This window comes from Argopecten irradians, chromosome 6 (assembly GCF_041381155.1).
Source record: "Argopecten irradians isolate NY chromosome 6, Ai_NY, whole genome shotgun sequence".
NCBI lineage: Eukaryota > Metazoa > Mollusca > Bivalvia > Pectinida > Pectinidae > Argopecten > Argopecten irradians.
In genome coordinates, this window is record NC_091139.1 from 2,172,671 (window position 1) to 2,199,557 (window position 26,887).

The 26,887-nt window shown below is 37.3% G+C and overlaps 2 protein-coding genes across 2 annotated transcripts in view; one reads left to right on the top strand and one right to left on the bottom strand.

Annotated features, from left to right (window-relative positions):
- Positions 1-1,489, bottom strand: part of LOC138324697 (nardilysin-like) — a 91,454-nt gene extending 89,965 nt beyond the window's left edge. The window contains exon 1 of the mRNA XM_069269746.1: positions 1,357-1,489. Within this exon, the coding sequence (XP_069125847.1) occupies positions 1,357-1,367 (11 nt within the window). The 5' untranslated portion in view covers positions 1,368-1,489. The remainder of the gene's footprint in view (positions 1-1,356) is intronic.
- A 234-nt stretch (positions 1,490-1,723) lies between these two features.
- On the top strand, positions 1,724-26,384 carry LOC138324699 (acid sphingomyelinase-like phosphodiesterase 3b). The gene is made up of 6 exons (XM_069269748.1): positions 1,724-1,917; positions 3,958-4,168; positions 5,403-5,650; positions 11,489-11,652; positions 20,616-20,796; positions 21,736-26,384. Exons 1-6 carry the CDS (start codon positions 1,842-1,844, stop codon positions 22,374-22,376), a joined length of 1,521 nt encoding a protein of 506 aa, XP_069125849.1. The 5' UTR covers positions 1,724-1,841; the 3' UTR covers positions 22,377-26,384.
- Positions 26,385-26,887: the final 503 nt, after the last annotated feature.

A 26,887-nucleotide genomic window follows, 5' to 3' on the forward strand; every position in this document is an offset into this window, starting at 1 on the left:
TTTGTACTGCTATACTATTAGTCAGTGTCTGTTTGTGTGAGACCTACTCCAGTTCCCCTACACTCCTTTCTCTATTAACTGAAGAGGAGGTATGCATGCAGCGGTATACCAACCTGGACACGTGCAGGTTGTGAATCCTGAGCCACGAGCGGCGAGGGATTCACACTGCACGTGCCCAGGTTGGTATACCGATGCATACCGACTCTGAGGTTCATATCCGACTTACCGCAGAGCCAAGAGTTTATATGACGGAAAAGTTGAATGGTTAGCGAGTCAGTATTTCGGTTGAACCAGAAAGTACAGGTCGAGTTTGAATCCTTGAAACAATGATTTTATGTGCCCCTGTGATCCCGGCCCCTGTGATCCAGGCCCCATGCAGCCTTCCGATGTAACAAACCCCTGTGGTATGCCTTACCATGTTCCATAGCCTACAGCTATGCACAGACGCCAAATACTAGCTCACGTACATGCTTGAAACAGGCTAGTATTCAAATACTAACCTGTGCTCGTGCATTGTAACGGGTAATATGTTCAATAACAACTCCAACACCAGACTTGGACATTATGACAGATAGATGTCTGGTTTAGAGCCAGAGCGCAGTCAGTACTCGAAAACATGGAATAAGCCGACACCGTTTGGTATCAGGCCAGGTGACATTTCCGATTCAGACTAACCACCGAGAAGCACCACTAACCTTAGTCTATTCAACAAATGAATATTATATCTACCCAAATATGGCAATCCGTCAAGATTAAAGGTGATTTTCATACTACAAATGTACTAGAAAATGGTGGCGATGACGACAAGGGAAATTTAAAGTTGCGGAAAAGAAACTACTGTGTTGATACAATAGAACGCGCATGCGTGATGAAATGGACGGCTATGAGTAGATAAGTTATTCATTTGTTGAAAAGAACAAGGTAAGTGGCGATTCTCAGTAATTATATTTTGTAAGTAGTCTGAATCGGAGATGACCTGGCCCGATACCAAACGGTGTCGGCTTATTCCATGTTTTCGAGTAATACTGCGCTTTGGCCCTAAACTAGACATCTATCTGTCATAATGTCTAAGTCTGGTGTCAGGGCCAGAGTATCTCGGGCTATTGCTAAAAGTGTCAGCTCACACAAGTACCGTACAGTAATCATGTTACTTGAATATAGGTTTACTTATCCACAGGAGTTTGACGTTCTGTCAATAATATATAGCATACATGTATAAAAAAAATACCCCTATATACTATATAAATGGGTATTTTTTATATATATGTATGCTATATATTATTGACAGAACGTCAAACTCCTGTGGCCTATCAAAGCATATGGTTGAACTTCTAACACGTTCTTTTGTTTACTTACCTAATCAACATCTACCTCATTAAGTAGTATGATTAACGTGAACCTAAAACCGATTAGAGCTCCGTCAGATCTCTGTTAACTCCGCTGTTTACTTCCCCACGTGCTGAATTTTCATTTTGGAACTCTTTTGTTGAATTAACACCCCTTGTTTTAAAACGCGGCAAATACAAAACTTAAAACTCGTGTTTTCCTTGTTTTGTTTACAGAATGATTTTCAAACATTTATATAAGTGAATTGTAACGGTATTGGTTACTATTTATATATGAATGAAATAAATATATTCAAATATAAAAGAAAATGGTAACATTATTGGTGGTGTACTACCTTTGTTCACAGTTCAACCTACAAATGAGAGTTGTTTCCCCTGACAGTCACAAGTTTCGTTTTGACAGACGTAGATCAGATCCACAGACTGTAGGTTGTTGTAGCCTTGTGATGCGTCGTTTTAAACCTAGATTTAGCTGACATCCTACAGAAGATCAGTATGGCGCGTCAGCTATACCAGTTATTCGTCGTTCTACTGTGCGTGCATTCTTTGTTTACGTTTGAAGTGAAGAAAGGTGAGGCTTGAAGTGTTTGTTTACGATTTGTAATATGATTGTACTTTGAGCTCAGTTAAGCCTTAATCTAAAACTTTTGCTAAGAAATGACATTATGATAAATACTTAAACTTCACATACAAGTTTTATACGATACTTTTTTGAGATAGAATGATGGATATGGATCATCATATCAACTAAATTTCAATCATTTTTCACCTAATTTGATGTCATGGTCACTATACAATATTATCAGAGATTTATTTAAGGATATATTCTGTTTTGTAATGTATGTAACAGGCAGAGGAGAAAATGTACCAGCCAGAACGGGATTCATAACTCTGAGCTACCTGATCACCGATGATTGACCCAGTTCTTTCCCGCTACACTCCTCCCTCCCTTTCAATGTCTTTACCCCCTAAGTCATATAAGACTCTACATCTAGATTGAAGATTTCGTTATGTCATTGAGTATAGAAATGTGGGTCGATAACGTATTACCACAAACCTTCCACTTCTGGGCACTTATAATGCCAGGTTTTGATGGCTGGTCGGTAGATTTTTTCTATCGCCTACAATTCTAACTATTGTAATACTATTGCTGTAGGGGAAAACACTATTGCGATAGTTTAGCTATTGCAGACTACAATTGCAATAGTGTTGCATTCTGAATTATATTGAAATCCAGTCGATGAATTGTCGGTCATGTACATGTACCTGCTAGCATCAGTACCAACTCAACGCAATGAAGATCATTATTGAAAACATTGTTAGTGTTTGTGTACGGATTAAATAACATGGAAAAAGTGACATTTTATCATGACTGTTATAATTAGTCTGTTTATTAAGCCTCTGTGAGTCTTTTTATCAATCCTCAGTGAGTGCATGATTTTAGTCCACCTTACAGAAAAATATCTGACAATTGAAACTATCGATACTTTGGCATACTATCGGCGATTGTTATCAACTTTCTGAAATTGCCATTGATGGATCGAGTTGTCGCAATATATCAATAATCCAATGTTTTGTTGCACCCCTAGTTTTTTCTGAGTACTCTGGTTTTCCTCCACCATCAATTACCCGGCACATTCTTATTTGACCTTTGCTGTTAACTTAACTTGGCTACATAGGACTAAACAAACCTATATAGAACTTTAGTAGGAGAGGGACAAATTTTGCATCTACTGAAGTCTGATCATGAGACCCGAACATAGGACCTCTGAACATAGCTGCAATATTGTAGCTCAAAAGACTTTAGACAGATAATGGTGTCGTCTTCAGAGCTACAATGGGACTCATTCACGTACCACGTGATACCCGATAACGTTTGTGCGGGACTATTGTTTCTGTTGGTGATGGAATGACGTCAAAAGACGTTATCGCGGGATAACGTCATTTCAGCGGGAACATTACAAAGAGTTACGTTCTATCACCACTGGAGATACTAGTCCCGCACAAACGTTATCGGGTATCACGTGGTGCGTGAATTAGTCCCATTGGTACCTATTCCTGCTAATGGAGCAATGGAATGATTGTGCAAACCATTTTTAAAACGTCTGTATCCATTTTATCGTACTTGTTTATATCACTTACCTAAAAGATAATAAAACTTAACTGTGTAAAATATTAAATTCATGAAGAGGATTTGTTTGTTGTTTTTTTCACATATAAATTTGAAGGTCCTTTCCAAGGAAAATTATTCAGCAGGTCTACAAATTGTGAATTTGACGTCTTGTGAGCGGTACGATAGATATTAAGAAAGGTTGTTATGTTTGTTGTAGACAAAAGTTATATATAAATGCATTTATACGGTTAAAGTAATTGAAAACACACTAAAAAGTATAGAAAATTGTGCCCGAGTGATTTTCTGAGGCAGTGTTCCACTAGGACACATAGGCACCATTTTATACCCAGCTGAAAGGTATAGTAGGCTGGATACGTATATTCTTTCTACTCTGAACACAATTACTTTTGGTTTTACTGCAGTCATAGACAAAAAAGAAGGATTTCGTCTACACACTTAGATATCTACCAGTACTGCCATTCAAATTTCTTCTTGTAGGTTACTTTTGGCAGGTTACTGACTTCCATTATGATGCCAACTATAGTACCCATGGAAACCCTCTGAACATGTGTCATCAGGGCAAAGGTCAAGGTTACACAAACAGTCAATATGGCAACTACCATTGTGATGCACCCTGGCTCCTGATCGAGTCAGCTGTTGATGCTATGGTGAAGTTTCATCCCTATCCTGACTTTGTGATATGGACAGGGTAAGATAATCTATTGGTGTGAAATGGGTCAAATTCATATTCCTGTCTCTGCATGAATATAAAGAACAATTACTGTATTCAACCCAATAAGCGCCCAGGGCATTTAAAGATGCTCCACCGCTGACAAATGGTATTTTTTCAATATCAAAAACAGGAGTAGACGATTAAGTTTTTTTCTTAAGTTACAAAAGTTACTTACTTTACACCATTACCACCACTTAAAAGTTTGAGCTTTTAATTTGACTTAAAGTTAAAAATATGAAAAACAATTAATTGCATCCTGAAAAAATTCCATGACACTATATCCTATATGGAATGAAGTACTGATTGCTCATGCACCAAAGGCGAAATAAATCATTTTATATTATTTTTAGTGTTAATTAGACATATATATACACAATTAAACACCAATTATTGTTCAAATGATGAATATCATTCATGCTCTGTCGGCGGTGGAGCATCTTTAAAGCCACACTATACGTAACTATCAACAAAAAAATCAAGTTATATTCAACCCCTATATTGTTAGTATTTGTAGATGTAGTTGAAATTAAGTTATATCAAGGAATATTTATAATGATTTATTAATAGTTTTTGTACAGCAGTTGTTGAAAGTCGATACTTGTAAACATGCCATCATTTTAAATTGGTCGCCATAGATTATAAGTTATGATTATTGCCGAACGGAAGTCGGAAAGTTCATAACTCGTTCTTGAATTGAGTTCGGATAGACATTAGGTAGTAATGGTAGTCACATGAAGTTCTCGAAAATGCATAGATATGTCGGCTGACGTCGGCTTGTTTGACTAAATGGGACCCACCTAGCGATGTTCAATATTTATTTGATGTTTTTCAAACATTTCTAAATCATTATCGCTCATCTTCACTTTGATTAAGTCGTGTTTTCTATATGATTTATAACAGGAATTTTTTTTCATCCTTTTAAATCATGAAAAAAAATAAGACAGACATGGATATTGGGACTGTAATAAAATGAAAAAGAAAATGAAAAGGTGCTTAGTAAGACAAAATCATTGCAAACCTATAAAGTTTGTGTAGTTTTGGTATTTATTCATGCCAGGCAATTGAAATTGAGGCCTCAAAAAGAAGGAGGGGCGCTTTGGGTCAAATACAGAAGCTTTCTGAAATAATATGGACTTTGAGGTTTGGTGGGAAAAATATATTTCTGCTATTTATCTCCGCATGAATAAAGAATATTTTGTTGTTGTTGCAGAGATAGTGTTCCTCATGTGAAGAACTCAGAATTGGACGCCATGAAAGTTTATGAAAATATTGGTAACGTCACTCTGAGGCTTAAAGAAGGATTTCCAAATACCACCATCTACCCTGTTCTTGGTAACCATGACGAATACCCTGCAGATCATTTCCCAAATGGAACCACTGACTACTATAATAATATCTTACAGAAATCTCACTGGCATACGCTGATGGATAACAATACTGCTGATGAGTTTCAGACTGGTGGGTAAAGGTAACACTAAGCAGATTTCCAGCTTGCAGTGTTGCCATTTTGAAATCTTACAAAACGTTTTACATATATATACCATATAATTTCTTCTCTTATTTAAGCAAGTTAAGTTTCAATGCACTCAACGTTTAAAGAAACATGTCTTTTAATTGTATCTAATACTTATTTTATATTCCTATTAATCAAAGTATATGTTACAAAATACATGTTGAATTATTTTAACCAAGTAAGAGAAGATGCTGTATATAACTAAACATTGACCTTTACAGTATATTCCTCCAGGAGTACTAACTCCTCAGCTATGGAATAAAACATGATCTAAACTTGTCCAGGTGTCATAAAGATCCTAAATTGTTAAGACAAGCTATGGATGGATTTAATTCCTAAGTCCCTACATGCAGATGTTAAGATAAGCTATGGATGGATTTAATTCCTAAGTCCCTACATGCAGATGCTAAGACAAGCTATGGATGTGTTTAATTCCTAAGTCCCTACATGTGTTTAATTCCTAAGTCCCTACATGCAGATGTTAAGATAAGCTATGGATGGATTTTATTCCTAAGTCCCTACATGCAGATGTTAAGACAAGCTATGGATGTGTTTAATTCCTAAGTCCCTACATGCAGATGTTAAGACAAGCTATGGATGTGTTTAATTCCTAAGTCCCTACATGCAGATGTTAAGACAAGCTATGGATGATGTTAATTCCTAAGCTATGGATGGATTTAATTCCTAAGTCCCTACATGCAGATGTTAAGACAAGCTATGGATGTGTTTAATTCCTAAGTCCCTACATGTGTTTAATTCCTAAGTCCCTACATGCAGATGTTAAGATAAGCTATGGATGGATTTAATTCCTAAGTCCCTACATGCAGATGTTAAGATAAGCTATGGATGTGTTTAATTCCTAAGTCCCTACATGCAGATGTTAAGATAAGCTATGGATGTGTTTAATTCCTAAGTCCCTACATGCAGATGTTAAGATAAGCTATGGATGTGTTTAATTCCTAAGTCCCTACATGCAGATGTTAAGACAAGCTATGGATGGATTTAATTCCTAAGTCCCTACATGCAGATTTAATTCCTAAGGATTTAAGATAAGCTATGGATGATTTTAATTCCTAAGTCCCTACATACAGATGTTAAGACAAGCTATGGATGTGTTTAATTCCTAAGTCCCTACATGTGTTTAATTCCTAAGTCCCTACATGCAGATGTTAAGATAAGCTATGGATGGATTTAATTCCTAAGTCCCTACATGCAGATGTTAAGACAAGCTATGGATGTGTTTAATTCCTAAGTCCCTACATGCAGATGTTAAGACAAGCTATGGATGTGTTTAATTCCTAAGTCCCTACATGCAGATGTTAAGACAAGCTATGGATGTGTTTAATTCCTAAGTCCCTACATGTGTTTAATTCCTAAGTCCCTACATGCAGATGTTAAGATAAGCTATGGATGGATGTGTTTAATTCCTAAGTCCCTACATGCAGATGTTAAGACAAGCTATGGATGTGTTTAATTCCTAAGTCCCTACATGCAGATGTTAAGACAAGCTATGGATGTGTTTAATTCCTAAGTCCCTACATGCAGATGTTAAGATAAGCTATGGATGTGTTTAATTCCTAAGTCCCTACATGCAGATGTTAAGATAAGCTATGGATGGATTTAATTCCTAAGTCCCTACATGCAGATGTTAAGACAAGCTATGGATGTGATTTAATTCCTAAGTCCCTACATGCAGATGTTAAGATAAGCTATGGATGGATTTAATTCCTAAGTCCCTACATGCAGATGTTAAGACAAGCTATGGATGTGATTTAATTCCTAAGTCCCTACATGCAGATGTTAAGATAAGCTTGATGGATGTTTAATTCCTAAGTCCCTACATGCAGATGTTAAGATAAGCTATGGATGTGTTTAATTCCTAAGTCCCTACATGCAGATGTTAAGACAAGCTATGGATGGATTTAATTCCTAAGTCCCTACATGCAGATGTTAAGACAAGCTATGGATGTGTTTAATTCCTAAGTCCCTACATGCAGATGTTAAGATAAGCTATGGATGGATTTAATTCCTAAGTCCCTACATGCAGATGTTAAGACAAGCTATGGATGTGTTTAATTCCTAAGTCCCTACATGTGTTTAATTCCTAAGTCCCTACATGCAGATGTTAAGATAAGCTATGGATGGATTTAATTCCTAAGTCCCTACATGCAGATGTTAAGACAAGCTATGGATGTGTTTAATTCCTAAGTCCCTACATGCAGATGTTAAGATAAGCTATGGATGTGTTTAATTCCTAAGTCCCTACATGCAGATGTTAAGATAAGCTATGGATGTGTTTAATTCCTAAGTCCCTACATGTGTTTAATTCCTAAGTCCCTACATGGATGATTTAATTCCTAAGTCCCTACATGCAGATGTTAAGACAAGCTATGGATGTTTTAATTCCTAAGTCCCTACATGCAGATGTTAAGACAAGCTATGGATGGATTTAATTCCTAAGTCCCTACATGCAGATGTTAAGACAAGCTATGGATGGATTTAATTCCTAAGTCCCTACATGGATTTAATTCCTAAGTCCCTACATGCAGATGTTAAGACAAGCTATGGATGTGTTTAATTCCTAAGTCCCTACATGCAGATGTTAAGATAAGCTATGGATGTGTTTAATTCCTAAGTCCCTACATGCAGATGTTAAGATAAGCTATGGATGTGTTTAATTCCTAAGTCCCTACATGCAGATGTTAAGATAAGCTATGGATGGATTTAATTCCTAAGTCCCTACATGCAGATGTTAAGACAAGCTATGGATGTGTTTAATTCCTAAGTCCCTACATGTGTTTAATTCCTAAGTCCCTACATGCAGATGTTAAGACAAGCTATGGATGGATTTAATTCCTAAGTCCCTACATGCAGATGTTAAGACAAGCTATGGATGGATTTAATTCCTAAGTCCCTACATGCAGATGTTAAGACAAGCTATGGATGTGTTTAATTCCTAAGTCCCTACATGCAGATGTTAAGACAAGCTATGGATGTGTTTAATTCCTAAGTCCCTACATGCAGATGTTAAGACAAGCTATGGATGTGTTTAATTCCTAAGTCCCTACATGTGTTTAATTCCTAAGTCCCTACATGCAGATGTTAAGATAAGCTATGGATGGATTTAATTCCTAAGTCCCTACATGCAGATGTTAAGACAAGCTATGGATGTGTTTAATTCCTAAGTCCCTACATGCAGATGTTAAGATAAGCTATGGATGTGTTTAATTCCTAAGTCCCTACATGCAGATGTTAAGATAAGCTATGGATGGATTTAATTCCTAAGTCCCTACATGCAGATGTTAAGATAAGCTATGGATGTGTTTAATTCCTAAGTTCCTACATGCAGATGTTAAGATAAGCTATGGATGTATTTAATTCCTAAGTCCCTACATGCAGATGTTAAGACAAGCTATGGATGTGATTTAATTCCTAAGTCCCTACATGTAGTGCTATGGGATTTAATTCCTAAGTCCCTACATGCAGATGTTAAGATAAGCTATGGATGGATTTAATTCCTAAGTCCCTACATGCAGATGTTAAGATAAGCTATGGATGTGTTTAATTCCTAAGTCCCTACATGCAGATGTTAAGATAAGCTATGGATGTGTTTAATTCCTAAGTCCCTACATGCAGATGTTAAGATAAGCTATGGATGGATTTTAATTCCTAAGTCCCTACATGCAGATGTTGATAAGTATGGATGGTTTAATTCCTAAGATAAGCTATAAGGATGTGTTTAATTAAGCTACATGTGTTTAATCCTAAGTCCTACATGCAGATGTTAAGATAAGCTATGGATGGATTTAATTCCTAAGTCCCTACATGCTGTAAGAAAGCTATGGATGGTCCCTAATTAATTCTAAGTTCCTACATGCAGATGTTAAGACAACTATGGATGTGTTTAATTCCTAAGTCCTATGTAAGAAAGTTGGATGATGTGATAATTAATTCTAAGTCCCTACATGCAGATGTTAAGACAAGCTATGGATGGATTTTAATTCCTAAGTCCTACTTCCTAAAACTATGGATTGTTTAATTTAATTCCTAAGTCCCTACATGCAGATGTTAAGATAAGCTATGGATGGATTTTATTCCTAAGTCCCTACATGCAGATGTTAAGATAAGCTATGGATGTGTTTAATTCCTAAGTCCCTACATGCAGATGTTAAGACAAGCTATGGATGTGTTTTAATTCCTAAGTCCCTACATGCAGATGCTAAGACAAGCTATGGATGGATTTAATTCCTAAGTCCCTACATGCAGATGTTAAGACAAGCTATGGATGGATGTGTTTAATTCCTAAGTCCTACATGCAGATGTTAAGACAAGCTATGGATGGATTTAATTCCTAAGTCCCTACATGCAGATGCTAAGACAAGCTATGGATGTGTTTAATTCCTAAGTCCCTACATGCATTTAATAAGATGTGTTTAATTCCTAAGTCCCTACATGCAGATGTTAAGATAAGCTATGGATGTGTTTAATTCCTAAGTCCCTACATGCAGATGTTAAGATAAGCTATGGATGTGTTTAATTCCTAAGTCCCTACATGCAGATGTTAAGATAAGCTATGGATGGATTTAATTCCTAAGTCCCTACATGCAGATGTTTAAGACGATGTTAAGATAATGGAATTTAAATTCCTAAAGTCCTTATGGATGATGTTTAATTCCTAAGTCCCTACATGCAGATGTTAAGACAAGCTATGGATGTGTTTAATTCCTAAGTCCCTACATGCAGATGTTAAGATAAGCTATGGATGGATTTAATTCCTAAGTCCCTACATGCAGATGTTAAGATAAGCTATGGATGTGTTTAATTCCTAAGTCCCTACATGTGTTTAATTCCTAAGTCCCTACATGCAGATGTTAAGATAAGCTATGGATGTGTTTAATTCCTAAGTCCCTACATGCAGATGTTAAGATAAGCTATGGATGGATTTAATTCCTAAGTCCCTACATGCAGATGTTAAGACAAGCTATGGATGTGTTTAATTCCTAAGTCCCTACATGCAGATGTTAAGATAAGCTATGGATGTGTTTAATTCCTAAGTCCCTACATGCAGATGTTAAGATAAGCTATGGATGGATTTAATTCCTAAGTCCCTACATGCAGATGTTAAGATAAGCTATGGATGTGTTTAATTCCTAAGTCCCTACATGCAGATGTTAAGATAAGCTATGGATGGATTTAATTCCTAAGTCCCTACATGCAGATGTTAAGATAAGCTATGGATGTGTTTAATTCCTAAGTCCCTACATGCAGATGTTAAGACAAGCTATGGATGTGTTTAATTCCTAAGTCCCTACATGTGTTTAATTCCTAAGTCCCTACATGCAGATGTTAAGATAAGCTATGGATGGATTTAATTCCTAAGTCCCTACATGCAGATGTTAAGATAAGCTATGGATGGATTTAATTCCTAAGTCCCTACATGCAGATGTTAAGATAAGCTATGGATGGATTTAATTCCTAAGTCCCTACATACAGATCTAGAACACTTATGCCAATGCCATGTAATATTACTCATGATAATTCAATTTACTTCAATGTCACATTCCCTGCAACAGATACAAATGTTATGCTCAATATGGACCAAGTCATAGAGAAGTTCCTTCTAGCCTGGCAGTATATATATTGCAGCTAGAATACAGATGTTTATTTAGTTTTGCTTGATGTACCTTTTATATACTGAACAGTCATGGTTGTTTGAGTTGAGTTCATTATAAACTATAGCTTTAATAATGTTTTTTTTTGTTTATTTGTTTTTCTTGTTGAAGGTGGTTATTACCAGGTGCATTCTAAGACTGGATTGGTTCTGATTGGACTGAACACGAACCTCCTGTATAGTCAGGACCCACTAACCAAAGGCACAGGAGACCCAGCCGGGCAGTTCAAATGGCTGAGGAGGAAACTGAGTGAGGCGAGAAGTCTCAACAAAAAGGTGTGTCTATTATCTCCCATTATTAGATTTAGAGATAAATCATTTAAATCCCTAATAGTCATAAATTTCTGCATGGATTGTAACCACATTTGGTCAGAAACATCCTTTGGGGAATGGAAACAGAGTTTGTATAAATTTTGGCTATGACCCCTGGGGGCAGGAGGGGCAGGGCCCAATAGGGAAATCATAAGTATAATTTAAATTCCTTCAGAAAGAATCAATAAACCTTGTAATCAGGCGAGCTATACAGGGTCTCCGGACCTCTTATAATATTTCTCCCCTTACAGACTCCTTTCCTTTACTGTAATGCATGTATATTATATGTTGTTACCTCCGCTTATGGATTCACCTACATTACTATTTGTTTATTAGGTCATTTGACCCAAAGGGTTAAGATGACCTATAATTGTCATCATGCATTGTCCGTCGTCATGCTCAGTGCGCCATGCATAAATTTTTCATTCAAATAACTTCTTCTCAATAACTGAATGGCCCAGGGTACTGATATTTGGCCTGTAGTAAGCTTGAATGAATGGCTACCAACTTTGTTCAAATGAATGACCTTGACCTTCATTCAAGGTCACAGGGGTCAAAAAGGCTAAAAATTCTAAACAACTTCTTCTCAAGAACCAAAAGGCCCAGGGTACTCATATTAGGCCTGTGGCATGCTGGAATGAAGGGCTATCAAGTTTGTTCAAATAAATGACCTTGACCTTCATCCAAGGTCACAGAGGTCAAATTGGCTAAAATCTTTAAATGACATCTTGTGAATAATTAAGAGGCCTTGAGACCTGATATTGGACCTTTGGCATGCTGGGATGATTGGTTACCAAGTTTGTTCAAATGAATGACCTTGATCTTCTTTCAAGGTCAAAGGGTTGAAATAGGCTAAAATCTTTAAACAACTTCTTATAAATAACAAAGAGGTCTTGAAACTTGATATTTGGCATGTAGCATGCTGGAATGAAGGGCTACCAAGTTTGTTCAAATGTATAACCTTTTCCTTCATTTCAGGTCACAGGGGTCAAATAGGCTAAAACCTTTAAACGACTTCTGCTCATGAACGAAAGGTTCCAGGGTACTGATATCGGGCCTGCGGCATGCTACCAAGTTTGGTCAGATAAATGACTATGACTTTCATTCAATATCACAGAGGCCAAACAGGCTAAAATCTTTTAATAAATTCTTGTGATTAACAAAGAAAAATAGAAACCTGATATTGGGCCTGTGGCATGCTGGGGTGAATGACTACCAAGTTTGTTTAAATGAATGACCTTGATCTTCATTCAAGTTTGTTCAAATGAATAACCTTAAACTTCATTCAAGGTCACAGGGGTCAAACAGGCTAAAATCTTTAAATAACTTCTTGTGAATAACTAAGAGGCAAAAAAGACCAGATATTGGGCCTGTGGCATGCTGGGATAAATTGCTACCACGTTTTGTTTATATGAATGACCTTGATCTTCATTGAAGGTCACAGGGGTCAATAAGGCTGAAATCTTTTAATCTTTTTGACTTCTTGAAATAACTAAGAGGCTTAGAGACTGGATATTGGATTCGTAGCATGGTGGGGGATCAAGGGACTTTAATTCATGGTCAAATGTACCAGAACCTTCAGTTCTTCTAATAAAAGAGTTCTTTTGTATTGCCTTAATTGTTTGCCACTACTATACTCTGATGTGTGATATTGTACCAATAGTCAGATGAACGTTGAGGCCTAAGGGCCTCTTGTTATCTGTAGTAACCTCCCCTTGCTGATTCACCTCCATTGTTACCTCTCCTTAGGGATTAACCTCCATTGTTACCTCTCCTTAGGGATTAACCTCCATTGTTACCTCTCCTTAGGGATTAACCTCCATTGTTACCTCCCCTTAGGGATTAACATTCATTGTTACCTCTCCTTAGGGATTAACCTCCATTGTTACCTCCCCTTAGGGATTAGCATTCATTGTTACCTCTCCTTAGGGATTAACCTCCATTGTTACCTCCCCTTAGGGATTAACATTCATTGTTACCTCTCCTTAGGGATTTACCTCCATTGTTACCTCCCCTTAGGGATTTACATTCATTGTTACCTCCCCTTAGGGATTAACGTTCATTGTTACCTCTCCTTAGGGATTAACCTCCATTGTTACCTCCCCTTAGGGATTAACCTCCATTGTAACTCCCCTTAGGGATTAACATTCATTGTTACCTCCCCTTAGGGATCAACCTCCTTTGTTACCTCCCCTTAGGGATTAACATTCATTGTTACCTCTCCTTAGGGATTAACCTCCATTGTTCCATTGTAACTTACCCTTAGGGATTCATCTCCATTGTTACCTACCCTTAGGGATTAACATTCATTGTTACTTACCCTTAGTGATTAACCTCCATTGTTACTTACCCTTAGGGATTAACCTCCATTGTTACTTACCCTTAGGGATTAACCTCCATTGTTACTTACCCTTAGGGATTAACCTCCATTGTTACTTACCCTTAGGGATTAACCTCCATTGTTACCTACCCTTAGGGATTAACCTCCATTGTTACCTACCCTTAGGGATTTACCTCCATTGTTACCTACCCTTAGGGATTAACTTCATTGTTACCTCCCTTAGGGATTAACCTCCATTGTTACCTACCCTTAGGGATTAACCTCCATTGTTACCTACCCTTAGGGATTAACATTCATTGTTACCTCCCTTAGGGATTAACCTCCATTGTTACCTACCCTTAGGGATTAACCTCCATTGTTACCTACCCTTAGGGATTAACCTCCATTGTTACCTACCCTTAGGGATTAACATTCATTGTTACCTACCCTTAGGGATTAACATTCATTGTTACCTACCCTTAGGGATTAACCTCCATTGTTACTTACCCTTAGGGATTAACCTCCATTGTTACCTACTACCTCCCTACCTTAGGGATTAACCTCCATTGTTACCTACCCTTAGGGATTAACCTCCATTGTTACCTACCCTTAGGGATTAACCTCCATTGTTACCTACCCTTAGGGATTAACTCATTGTTACCTCCCTTAGGGATTAACCTCCATTGTTACCTACCCTTAGGGATTAACCTCCATTGTTACCTACCCTTAGGGATTAACCTCCATTGTTACCTACCCTTAGGGATTAACCTCCATTGTTACCTCCCCTTAGGGATTAACCTTCATTGTTACCTACCCTTAGGGATTAACCTCCATTGTTACCTACTACCCTTAGGGATTAATTCATTTACCTCCTTGGATATTGTTACTTACCTTAGGGATTAACCTCCATTGTTTTACCCTTAGGGATTAACCTCCATTGTTACTTACCCTTAGGGATTAACCTCCATTGTTACCTACCCTTAGGGATTAACCTCCATTGTTACTTACCCTTAGGGATTAACCTCCATTGTTACCTACCCTTAGGGATTAACCTCCATTGTTACTCCCTTAGGATTAACCATTGTCTACCCTTAGGGATTAACCTCCATTGTTACCTACCCTTAGGGATTAACCTCCATTGTTACTTACCCTTAGGGATTAACCTCCATTGTTACCTACCCTTAGGGATTAACCTCCATTGTTACTTACCCTTAGGGATTAACCTCCATTGTTACCTACCCTTAGGGATTAACCTCCATTGTTACCTACCCTTAGGGATTAACCTCCATTGTTACCTACCCTTAGGGATTAACCTCCATTGTTACTACCCTTAGGGATTAACCTCCATTGTTACCTACCCTTAGGGATTAACCTCCATTGTTACCTACCCTTAGGGATTAACCTCCATTGTTACCTACCCTTAGGGATTAACCTCCATTGTTACCTACCCTTAGGGATTAACCTCCATTGTTACCTACCCTTAGGGATTAACCTCCATTGTTACCTACCCTTAGGGATTAACCTCCATTGTTACCTACCCTTAGGGATTAACCTCCATTGTTACTTACCCTTAGGGATTAACCTTCATTGTTACCTACCCTTAGGGATTAACCTCCATTGTTACCTACCCTTAGGGATTAACCTCCATTGTTACCTACCCTTAGGGATTAACCTCCATTGTTACCTACCCTTAGGGATTAACCTCCATTGTTACTACCCTTAGGGATTAACCTCCATTGTTACCTACCCTTAGGGATTAACCTCCATTGTTACCTACCCTTAGGGATTAACCTCCATTGTTACTTACCCTTAGGGATTAACCTCCATTGTTACCTACCCTTAGGGATTAACCTCCATTGTTACCTACCCTTAGGGATTAACCTCCATTGTTACCTACCCTTAGGGATTAACCTCCATTGTTACCTACCCTTAGGGATTAACCTCCATTGTTACCTACCCTTAGGGATTAACCTCCATTGTTACCTACCCTTAGGGATTAACCTCCATTGTTACCTACCCTTAGGGATTAACCTCCATTGTTACCTACCCTTAGGGATTAACCTCCATTGTTACCTACCCTTAGGGATTAACCTCCATTGTTACTTACCCTTAGGGATTAACCTCCATTGTTACCTACCCTTAGGGATTAACCTCCATTGTTACCTTACCCTTAGGGATTAACCTCCATTGTTACCTACCCTTAGGGATTAACCTCCATTGTTACTTACCCTTAGGGATTAACATTCATTGTTACCTACCCTTAGGGATTAACCTCCATTGTTACTTACCCTTAGGGATTAACATTCATTGTTACCTACCCTTAGGGATTAACCTCCATTGTTACCTACCCTTAGGGATTAACCTCCATTGTTACCTACCCTTAGGGATTAACCTCCATTGTTACCTACCCTTAGGGATTAACCTCCATTGTTACCTACCCTTAGGGATTAACCTCCATTGTTACCTACCCTTAGGGATTAACCTCCATTGTTACCTACCCTTAGGGATTTACCTCCATTGTTACCTACCCTTAGGGATTAACCTCCATTGTTACCTACCCTTAGGGATTAACCTCCATTGTTACCTACCCTTAGGGATTAACCTCCATTGTTACCTACCCTTAGGGATTAACCTCCATTGTTACCTACCCTTAGGGATTAACCTCCATTGTTACCTACCCTTAGGGATTAACCTCCATTGTTACCTACCCTTAGGGATTAACCTCCATTGTTGCCCTTACCCTTAGGGATTAACCTCCATTGTTACCTACCCTTAGGGATTAACCTCCATTGTTACCTACCCTTAGGGATTAACCTCCATTGTTACCTACCCTTAGGGATTAACCTCCATTGTTACCTACCCTTAGGGATTAACCTCCATTGTTACCTACCCTTAGGGATTTACCTCCATTGTTACCTACCCTTAGGGATTAACCTCCATTGTTACCTACCCTTAGGGATTAACCTCCATTGTTACCTACCCTTAGGGATTAACCTCCATTGTTACCTACCCTTAGGGATTAACCTCCATTGTTACCTACCCTTAGGGATTAACCTCCATTGTTACCTTACCCTTAGGGATTAACCTCCATTGTTACCCTACCCTTAGGGATTAACCTCCATTGTTACCTACCCTTAGGGATTAACCTCCATTGTTACCTACCCTTAGGGATTAACCTCCATTGTTACCTACCCTTAGGGATTAACATCATTGTTACCTACCCTTAGGGATTAACCTCCATTGTTACCTACCCTTAGGGATTAACCTCCATTGTTACCTACCCTTAGGGATTAACCTCCATTGTTACCTACCCTTAGGGATTAACCTCCATTGTTACCTACCCTTAGGGATTAACCTCCATTGTTACCTACCCTTAGGGATTAACCTCCATTGTTACCTACCCTTAGGGATTACCTCCATTGTTACCTACCCTTAGGGATTAACCTCCATTGTTACCTACCCTTAGGGATTAACCTCCATTGTTACCTACCCTTAGGGATTAACCTCCATTGTTACCTACCCTTAGGGATTAACCTCCATTGTTACCTACCCTTAGGGATTAACCTCCATTGTTACCTCCATTGTTCCTACCCTTAGGGATTAACCTCCATTGTTACCTACCCTTAGGGATTAACCTCCATTGTTACCTACCCTTAGGGATTAACCTCCATTGTTACCTACCCTTAGGGATTAACCTCCATTGTTACCTACCCTTATGGATTAACCTCCATTGTTACCTACCCTTAGGGATTAACCTCCATTGTTACCTACCCTTAGGGATTAACCTCCATTGTTACCTACCCTTAGGGATTAACCTCCATTGTTACCTACCCTTAGGGATTAACCTCCATTGTTACCTACCCTTAGGGATTTACCTCCATTGTTACTTACCCTTAGGGATTTACCTCCATTGTTACCTACCCTTAGGGATTAACCTCCATTGTTACTTACCCTTAGGGATTAACCTCCATTGTTACCTACCCTTAGGGATTAACCTCCATTGTTACTTACCCTTAGGGATTAACCTCCATTGTTACTACCCTTAGGGATTTACCTCCATTGTTACTTACCCTTAGGGATTAACCTCCATTGTTACCTACCCTTAGGGATTAACCTCCATTGTTACCTACCCTTAGGGATTAACCTCCATTGTTACCTACCCTTAGGGATTAACCTCCATTGTTACCTACCCTTAGGGATTAACCTCCATTGTTACCTACCCTTAGGGATTAACCTCCATTGTTACCTACCCTTAGGGATTAACCTCCATTGTTACCTACCCTTAGGGATTAACCTCCATTGTTACCTACCCTTAGGGATTAACCTCCATTGTTACCTACCCTTAGGGATTAACCTCCATTGTTACCTACCCTTAGGGATTACCTCCATGTTACTCCTTAGGAACCTCCATTGTTACCTACCCTTAGGGATTAACCTCCATTGTTACCTACCCTTAGGGATTAACCTCCATTGTTACCTACCCTTAGGGATTTAACCTCCATTGTTACCTACCCTTAGGGATTAACCTCCATTGTTACCTACCCTTAGGGATTAACCTCCATTGTTACCTACCCTTAGGGATTAACCTCCATTGTTACCTACCCTTAGGGATTAACCTCCATTGTTACCTACCCTTAGGGATTAACCTCCATTGTTACTTACCCTTAGGGATTAACCTCCATTGTTACTTACCCTTAGGGATTAACCTCCATTGTTACCTACCCTTAGGGATTAACCTCCATTGTTACCTACCCTTAGGGATTAACCTCCATTGTTACTTACCCTTAGGGATTAACCTCCATTGTTACCTACCCTTAGGGATTAACCTCCATTAGGGATTCACTACCCTTAGGGATTAACCTCCATTGTTACCTACCCTTAGGGATTAACCTCCATTGTTACCTACCCTTAGGGATTAACCTCCATTGTTACCTACCCTTAGGGATTAACCTCCATTGTTACCTACCCTTAGGGATTAACATTCATTGTTACTTACCCTTAGGGATTAACCTCCATTGTTACCTACCCTTAGGGATTAACCTCCATTGTTACTTACCCTTAGGGATTAACCTCCATTGTTACCTACCCTTAGGGATTAACCTCCATTGTTACCTACCCTTAGGGATTAACCTCCATTGTTACCTACCCTTAGGGATTAACCTCCATTGTTACCTACCCTTAGGGATTAACCTCCATTGTTACCTACCCTTAGGGATTTACCTCCATTGTTACCTACCCTTAGGGATTAACCTCCATTGTTACTTACCCTTAGGGATTAACCTCCATTGTTACCTACCCTTAGGGATTAACCTCCATTGTTACTTACCCTTAGGGATTAACCTCCATTGTTACTTACCCTTAGGGATTAACCTCCATTGTTACTTACCCTTAGGGATTAACCTCCATTGTTACCTACCCTTAGGGATTAACCTCCATTGTTACTTACCCTTAGGGATTAACCTCCATTGTTACCTACCCTTAGGGATTAACCTCCATTGTTACTTACCCTTAGGGATTAACCTCCATTGTTACCTACCCTTAGGGATTAACCTCCATTGTTACTTACCCTTAGGGATTAACCTCCATTGTTACTTACCCTTAGGGATTAACCTCCATTGTTACTTACCCTTAGGGATTAACCTCCATTGTTACTTACCCTTAGGGATTAACCTCCATTGTTACCTACCCTTAGGGATTAACCTCCATTGTTACCTACCCTTAGGGATTAACCTCCATTGTTACTTACCCTTAGGGATTAACCTCCATTGTTACTTACCCTTAGGGATTAACCTTCATTGTTACCTACCCTTAGGGATTAACCTCCATTGTTACTTACCCTTAGGGATTAACCTCATTGTTACCTACCCTTAGGATTAACCTCCATTGTTACCTACCCTTAGGGATTAACCTCCATTGTTACCAACCCTTAGGGATTAACATTCATTGTTACCTACCCTTAGGGATTAACCTCCATTGTTACCTACCCTTAGGGATTAACCTCCATTGTTACTTACCCTTAGGGATTAACATTCATTGTTACCTACCCTTAGGGATTAACCTCCATTGTTACCTACCCTTAGGGATTAACCTCCATTGTTACCTACCCTTAGGGATTAACCTCCATTGTTACCTACCCTTAGGGATTAACCTCCATTGTTACCTACCCTTAGGGATTAACCTCCATTGTTACCTACCCTTAGGGATTAACCTCCATTGTTACCTACCCTTAGGGATTAACCTCCATTGTTACCTACCCTTAGGGATAAACCTCCATTGTTACCAACTATAAGGAATGCACGTCCATTGTTAGGGATTCACTTCCATTACTAATCATACCCATTATCACCCTGTCTGTTTACTCGAGCTCCCTCCCGATCATGTCCCTTTCAGATTTAATATGGAGGTCAGGAGCATTTCAAAAATCACTTTCCTTCTAGTGTTACACAAAGATAATTTTAAGGTTCCCTGAAATATGTTTGAATTGAAGTTAAGAGATATCGATAGTGATGAGGTAAAAGAGAAAAAATCATAACCGAAACAGGTTGAAATCCTGATAAATAATGAATGAATAATACATTTATTTTGTTGTCATTTTCTTTTTGTTTAGGTGATTCTCTTTTCCCATATTGCACCTGGCTATTTTGAAAAGTACGAGGGCATGATGTGGTTTTACGATGATTACAATTATGAGTATGTAAAGATCCTGCAGACATTTAATGATGTCATAGCTACCCAGATATACGGCCATGAACACACAGACAGCTTCAGACTGGTGAAAGACAATTTTGGTAAGGATATGTTCATATATCATAGTCCTTAAATGTAAAACTGAGTACAACTCAAAGACACATATTGACAGCATATTGTCTTCAAAGGTAAATGTATACATGTACATGCACATCATGTATTACTTTTTGGCTATGCTAAGTTTTACTCCCTTTACTTAAGTTATGGTCCCTTGGTTTGTCGTCATTCAATGAAGCTGTGATTGAAAGTTCACGCCTATCTTTACACTTTAAGTCCACATACACCATGAAAGGGCATATATTGTCACTATTATCATCCCTGTCCCTGGTATGTCGTACAGAATGTATGGAAGGTTGAAATCTCAGGAATTCCTCTAGGTCTCTTATAGACTTTACAGGATTAAGAAAGAAATGAAACTAGAGATTCAAAGATTCCTTACCAGATGTATGCCTCATTGTTACAAAATAATTCAATTTTGCTTGTTGCGAGCATTTTCATTGGCTTAAAAATTTACTTTATCAGCCCATAAAGGAAAAAATGGCGTCGCCGTTAGTAACGTTGCTTCTGATTGGCAGAGATTACGGCGTAATGATGTCATAGACAAAAGAGTCCCAAAATGAATTTTGAATATTGAAGAGATTATCTTTAGTAAATTGAATTATAAGGATTAATTTGAATAGATTTTTTATGTTATGGAGATATAACACAAAAATCTGAGTGTACTCTCATCATAAACCACTTCACGGTTTATTTAGAGTACACTCAGATTTTTGTGTTATATCTCCATAACATAAAAAATCTATTCAAGTTAATCCTTAAATGAAGAAGCAGGGTAGTTGCCAGGTACTGACAAGTTGGACCCCTGAACAACAATGTTCTATTTGGTGTCTGTTGTCAATTAGGCATCTTAAACCCAACTCTTGGTTGTCTGTATGAGTAATCTGAATATGAAAGTAATGCAAATATTTTTTTCTTTTTAGGTGAACCAGTGGATGTACTGTTTTTAAGCCCTGCAGTTACTCCTTGGAATAGCAGTCTGGCAGGGGTTGGAGCCAACAATCCAGGAGTACGCTTGTATGAGTACAACCAAGATAACGGTGAAATCCTCAACTACTGGCAATACTTTCTCAACCTTTCATCTGTGATCGCTGGAAATCCACCAATCTGGCAACTAGAATATGAGGCTAAGGCTGACTATAACCTTACAAGACTACAGCCATTAGAAATGCTACAACTTGTAAGGTCATTTAACAATGAAAAATTGAACGAAATTTATATGAAGTACCTAAGGTTTAACTCTGTGAGCCAGGACATACAGCCTAGCTGTGATGAAGCTTGTGTCAAACAACATTTCTGTGCTATCAGCGAGTTGGAGACTTCTGCCTACCAGACCTGTCTCCATCATGGAGATATGACAACACATCATCCCCACCATTCCACTCACAGACCACATTCTAGACCCGTGCCAAAGTACATGGAATATGTTATCATCGGTCTTGGTATCCTTGTGTTGGTCCTTTTCATTGTCATTGCCATAATGTGCCTGAGGAAACATCACCGTTTTATTCCAAACAGATACTCAAGGTTTAATTCAAACCTTGCAGCGAATCCCATCAATTAAGTGCAATAGGTAATTCTCAATTTTCTTTCCTGTGTATTGGCATTTCTAAGTTGAATACACTTAGTGTTTAGCACATCAGTCAGTAACCCAGATCAAAAATTTCAGATTACAAGGACAAAGATTGAAGAAAATATGTAACCAGGTTCTTGTACTTTTAGAGTGAAAACAGGATTTGGTTTATTTTGAGAAAATTTGTGCAAAATTCTACAATCAAAATTTACTTGCTTAAGCTCCTATATATTCCAGACATAGAATCAATGTTAAGTGTGAAAATAATAGAATCTTTCACCACGTTTGGGGAGAAACAGGTCAGGAGAATCTCAACCCAAGGGGTAAGATTCTTAAGTTGTCAAACACAAGGCTTTGTTGAGTGTTTGACAGCTTAAGAATCTTATTCTGAGGGTTGAGATCTCCTTTCTCACTCCAAAGAGAGTGAAATGATTCTTTTTCTCTTATCCTATGTGAGCATATGCAAAGATATTGTGTAGCTTGCATACCGGTAAAATTATGGATATCTCTGTCTGGGGTAAGAGAAATACATATCCTGTCTGTCTTTTTCAAATGGACAGATATATATAATAAATAGATGTTGAATATCCTTGTGATGGAATTTAAATAGAAAAAAACAAAACTAAAACAAATCTGCGATCGATCTCTAACGCCTTTTTTAAACATTAGAGATCGATCGCAGATTTGTTTTAGTTTTTTTTATTTATATAAACTCAACGACATTCCTCTAGTACTTTCACCATTTTATGATGGCTCTTCAGGAATATAGATGTTTATTTTTCAAAGAACAAATGAATGACGTCATAAATAGCTTGATGTCACAAGGTACACACGTTTACATAACAATAATATGAAGTTGCACCATTTTCTATTATGGCCTATTGAGAGTTAGTTTTAATATTTTTATAAGCTGATTTTCTTTGTTTTCTCACAAAACAGTGTCTGAAGAATGTAATTGATATAAAGGTATAACATTAAATTGATCACCTGCAAAGTCATGTATATGCTTATTGACATTCAAATTACGCAGAGAATCCGTTCTTGTTTGTTGCCTATGAACAGTCAAACATGTTCTAAGTTCATTACTAGTTTGGCCGATGTAAAAATCACTACAGCGAGAACAAATTATAGCATATATCACACACTTCAATTTACAATTCATGTTTGCCTTTACAGTAAAATGCAAGCCATTTTTAAATACATATGTACTACACTCAATAATAAATGGACATGTACCCCATCTAGGTGTCTTACATTTCCACACCAAGGGGTCAGCTTTAGAGTTGAACCTGGAACTTGATTACATCTGTTTTAGATTTTTAGGTTATATATATATTTATGTTATTCACACAGCAGGATAGGCAAGACGAATGATTACATGTTATTCTTCAATCAGCCATGGGTCTACGACGATGGTGATTCTTGTATTATCTTAAAATTCTTAAAGTTAATATTTATTAGATATATATCCTTGCCAGTTATTGGAGTGCTAATTTAAATGATCTCACTTTACGATGTATTCTGTTGTGTTCCATTTAAATGCATTCATGGTTATGTACATTTATATCTGAAAATTATAAACATTATATAAGTTTATTGGTCCTGTTTATTGCTTCAAGCATAAATAGATAATATACCATTACTAAACAAAGATTCTGGATGTTACAGTAAAACAGAATTATGAACATAATCTTCACTTTAGTTTACTTTCAAACTATTTGATCAAGTTTCATTTCGTATTTTTCCACATATAATTGGTAAATGTACACCATGTGAATGAACATTCTTTATTGATAAAGCTTTAACAATGGCTGTGTTCATTTTGATATTTCCAGAAAGATTATTTTTGGGTGAAGAGACTAAATAAATAAGATTTCATGCAAATCTAAGAGTTATCTCCTCTTGTCTCTTGTCTTAACCTTGTTTGACTTTTAAAATAAAAAAGAAGCTATATGTTATCTAGTGTTAAAGGCAAATGATTAATACATATTCTGGTGAAGTAATAAGATGTTCTTTAAAAGGTGGTCAGCTTCAAATATAGAATTTGAATTATATGAATTTGTTATAATGCATATTTACTTCTTTATGAAATCATTATACTACCGATTTACTAAGATATGTACAGTGAACCCTCGATAATGCAGACACCTTTGTTCCCAGCCTAAACCGCCTAAATTACAAATTTGGCATTACAGGAATCTATTCTCTGACATCTCCGTCTGAACTGCAAGTTACATTTTCCAGACTATCATCGTCCAAATTATAGGGGGTCCACTCTAAAAATTTTCTTATTTCAGTTGTTGTCAAATACATCCTATTGAGTTGGTGTCCAGGAAAGACGCTGTACTATGTTGTGTGGCATGTTATTGTTGCTTTATGTGCTTTTTACTAACACTGAAGCCACACCTGAAGTTTGTGGTGATTTAAATAGGTGTGTACATTTGTACATATTATTTGCTCAAATATTACTAGTAAATTGTAATGATATATAATGTCATTTTTACACAGTTTGCTTTTAATAAGTTTGTTTGCTCACGATAAAGAATAACACTAATACGTTATTCGACCCAACATTAAAAGTGTCCATGTCCCTACAAGCACCCCTTATCCTTTTTAAGGCCTCAAGTTCAATTGCCTTGGCATAAATAAAGACCAAAACTACACAAAACTGTTTGCATTAATTTTGTCTTATCTAGCAACTTTTCATTTTTCAATTTTTTAAACGCCCTAGGCACTTACTGGGTTGAATACTATACACGTATTTTGAAGATCTTCTCTGCCAGTTTGTTCTGAAAGTACTGTCATCTCTGATATTAAAGTAAGATGTGACGATCATACCCCAACTACATAAATTCCATTTTATGTGGATCAAGTTTACATTGTAAACAATTAACATCAAATTTAATTGAAATAGATTGTTATCCTTTTATATTTATAATGTTTATCTGTAAAAGATTGTGTGAAAATTAATAATTTTTTTCCCTGATGTTATACTGATGTTTATCAGGTTGTGTACTATATGAAATATATCAGATGTCTTGTTGTTTAATATTCCGTCTTTGCATATTGCAAACACATGATGTCACAATCAATACCTGCTCGTAAGGGCAGATAACTCAGTTATGCAATTACAGAATTGATTTAATGCCCCAATTTAATTTGTGAGGAAGCACTTCAATAATATTTTACAATACAGATATCTTTTGCAACTAAATCTTAAGATATTTGTGTATGATTTGTATGTACATGTATTGCTTTAATTTATGGAATTATTATCTTTAATTTCCATATCAATTACTCACAGGATATTTTCCAAAAACAATTCTTACCTTAATACCAACATATCTATATGAGAATTAAAGATACTCCACCTCTGACAAATAGTATTTTTTCACTTCCAAAAACAGGAGCATACGATTAAGTATTATTCTTCAGTTACAAAAGTTACTTACTTTACACCATTACCATCCACAGGGACCTGGCACGAAAATTTTTAACCAATAGTATACATATACTATAATATATATATGTATACTATTGGTTAAAAATTTTCGTGCCAGGTCCCTGTGTTACCACCAATGGAAAGTTTGAGCTTCTAATTTTACTTCAAGTTAAAATTACAAAAAATAATTAATTGCATCCCGAAAAAATTCCGTGACACTATATATCCTATATGGAATGAAGTACTGATTGCGCATGCACCAAAGGCAAAATAATTTTTTTTGTTTTTTTTGTGTAAATTAGACATATATATACACGATTAAACACCAATTATTTTGCAATTGATCAATATCATTTATGCTCTGTCGGCGGTGGAGCATCTTTAAGAAAAGAAGGAACATATTGAAATATTTATTTGTTTGTAAAATCCAAATGCTATATTTGTTTACTATGCAGCTATACCATATTACACACTGTACATGTATTTATTTTTGCCCATTGTATTATTATACAGTGCCTTCAGAATTTTGATTTTTGTTGATTAAAAGGTTAATCTATCTATTTCTCTTGTTTTGCTTTAATAGACAAGTCTCTGTCTTCATCTAAACTGAACAGAGATGGAATAATTTTAGGTAATGTTTCTCAAAGATAAGTGATGTGAAAAGGTTAGGGGTCACCTACCCGATCACGTGGGTTTTCTCCGCGCACTCTGATTTCCTCTCACACTAAGACCCCTCGAGCACTTACATCCAGGCCATCGAGAGTGATTTGCATAAATTGTATTACATGTACTTGTTTCATAATCGATGTAAAAGAAATGAAGTTTATATTTCAATGATAAGTATGGTAATTGTTGATTACTGGTAGCTTTACCAACTCTGCAGAAAGTCGCCACTGTATATCATTCTTTAGCCCACCATCATCAGATAGTGTGCTAATCAAATCGCCTTTGGTCCGTGGTCCGTGTGTCCTTCCGTCCATTATCAATTCTTGTTACTGCTATTTCTCAGAAGGAACTGAAGGGATCTGTCTCAAATTTCATGTGCAGGTTCCCCTAGGGC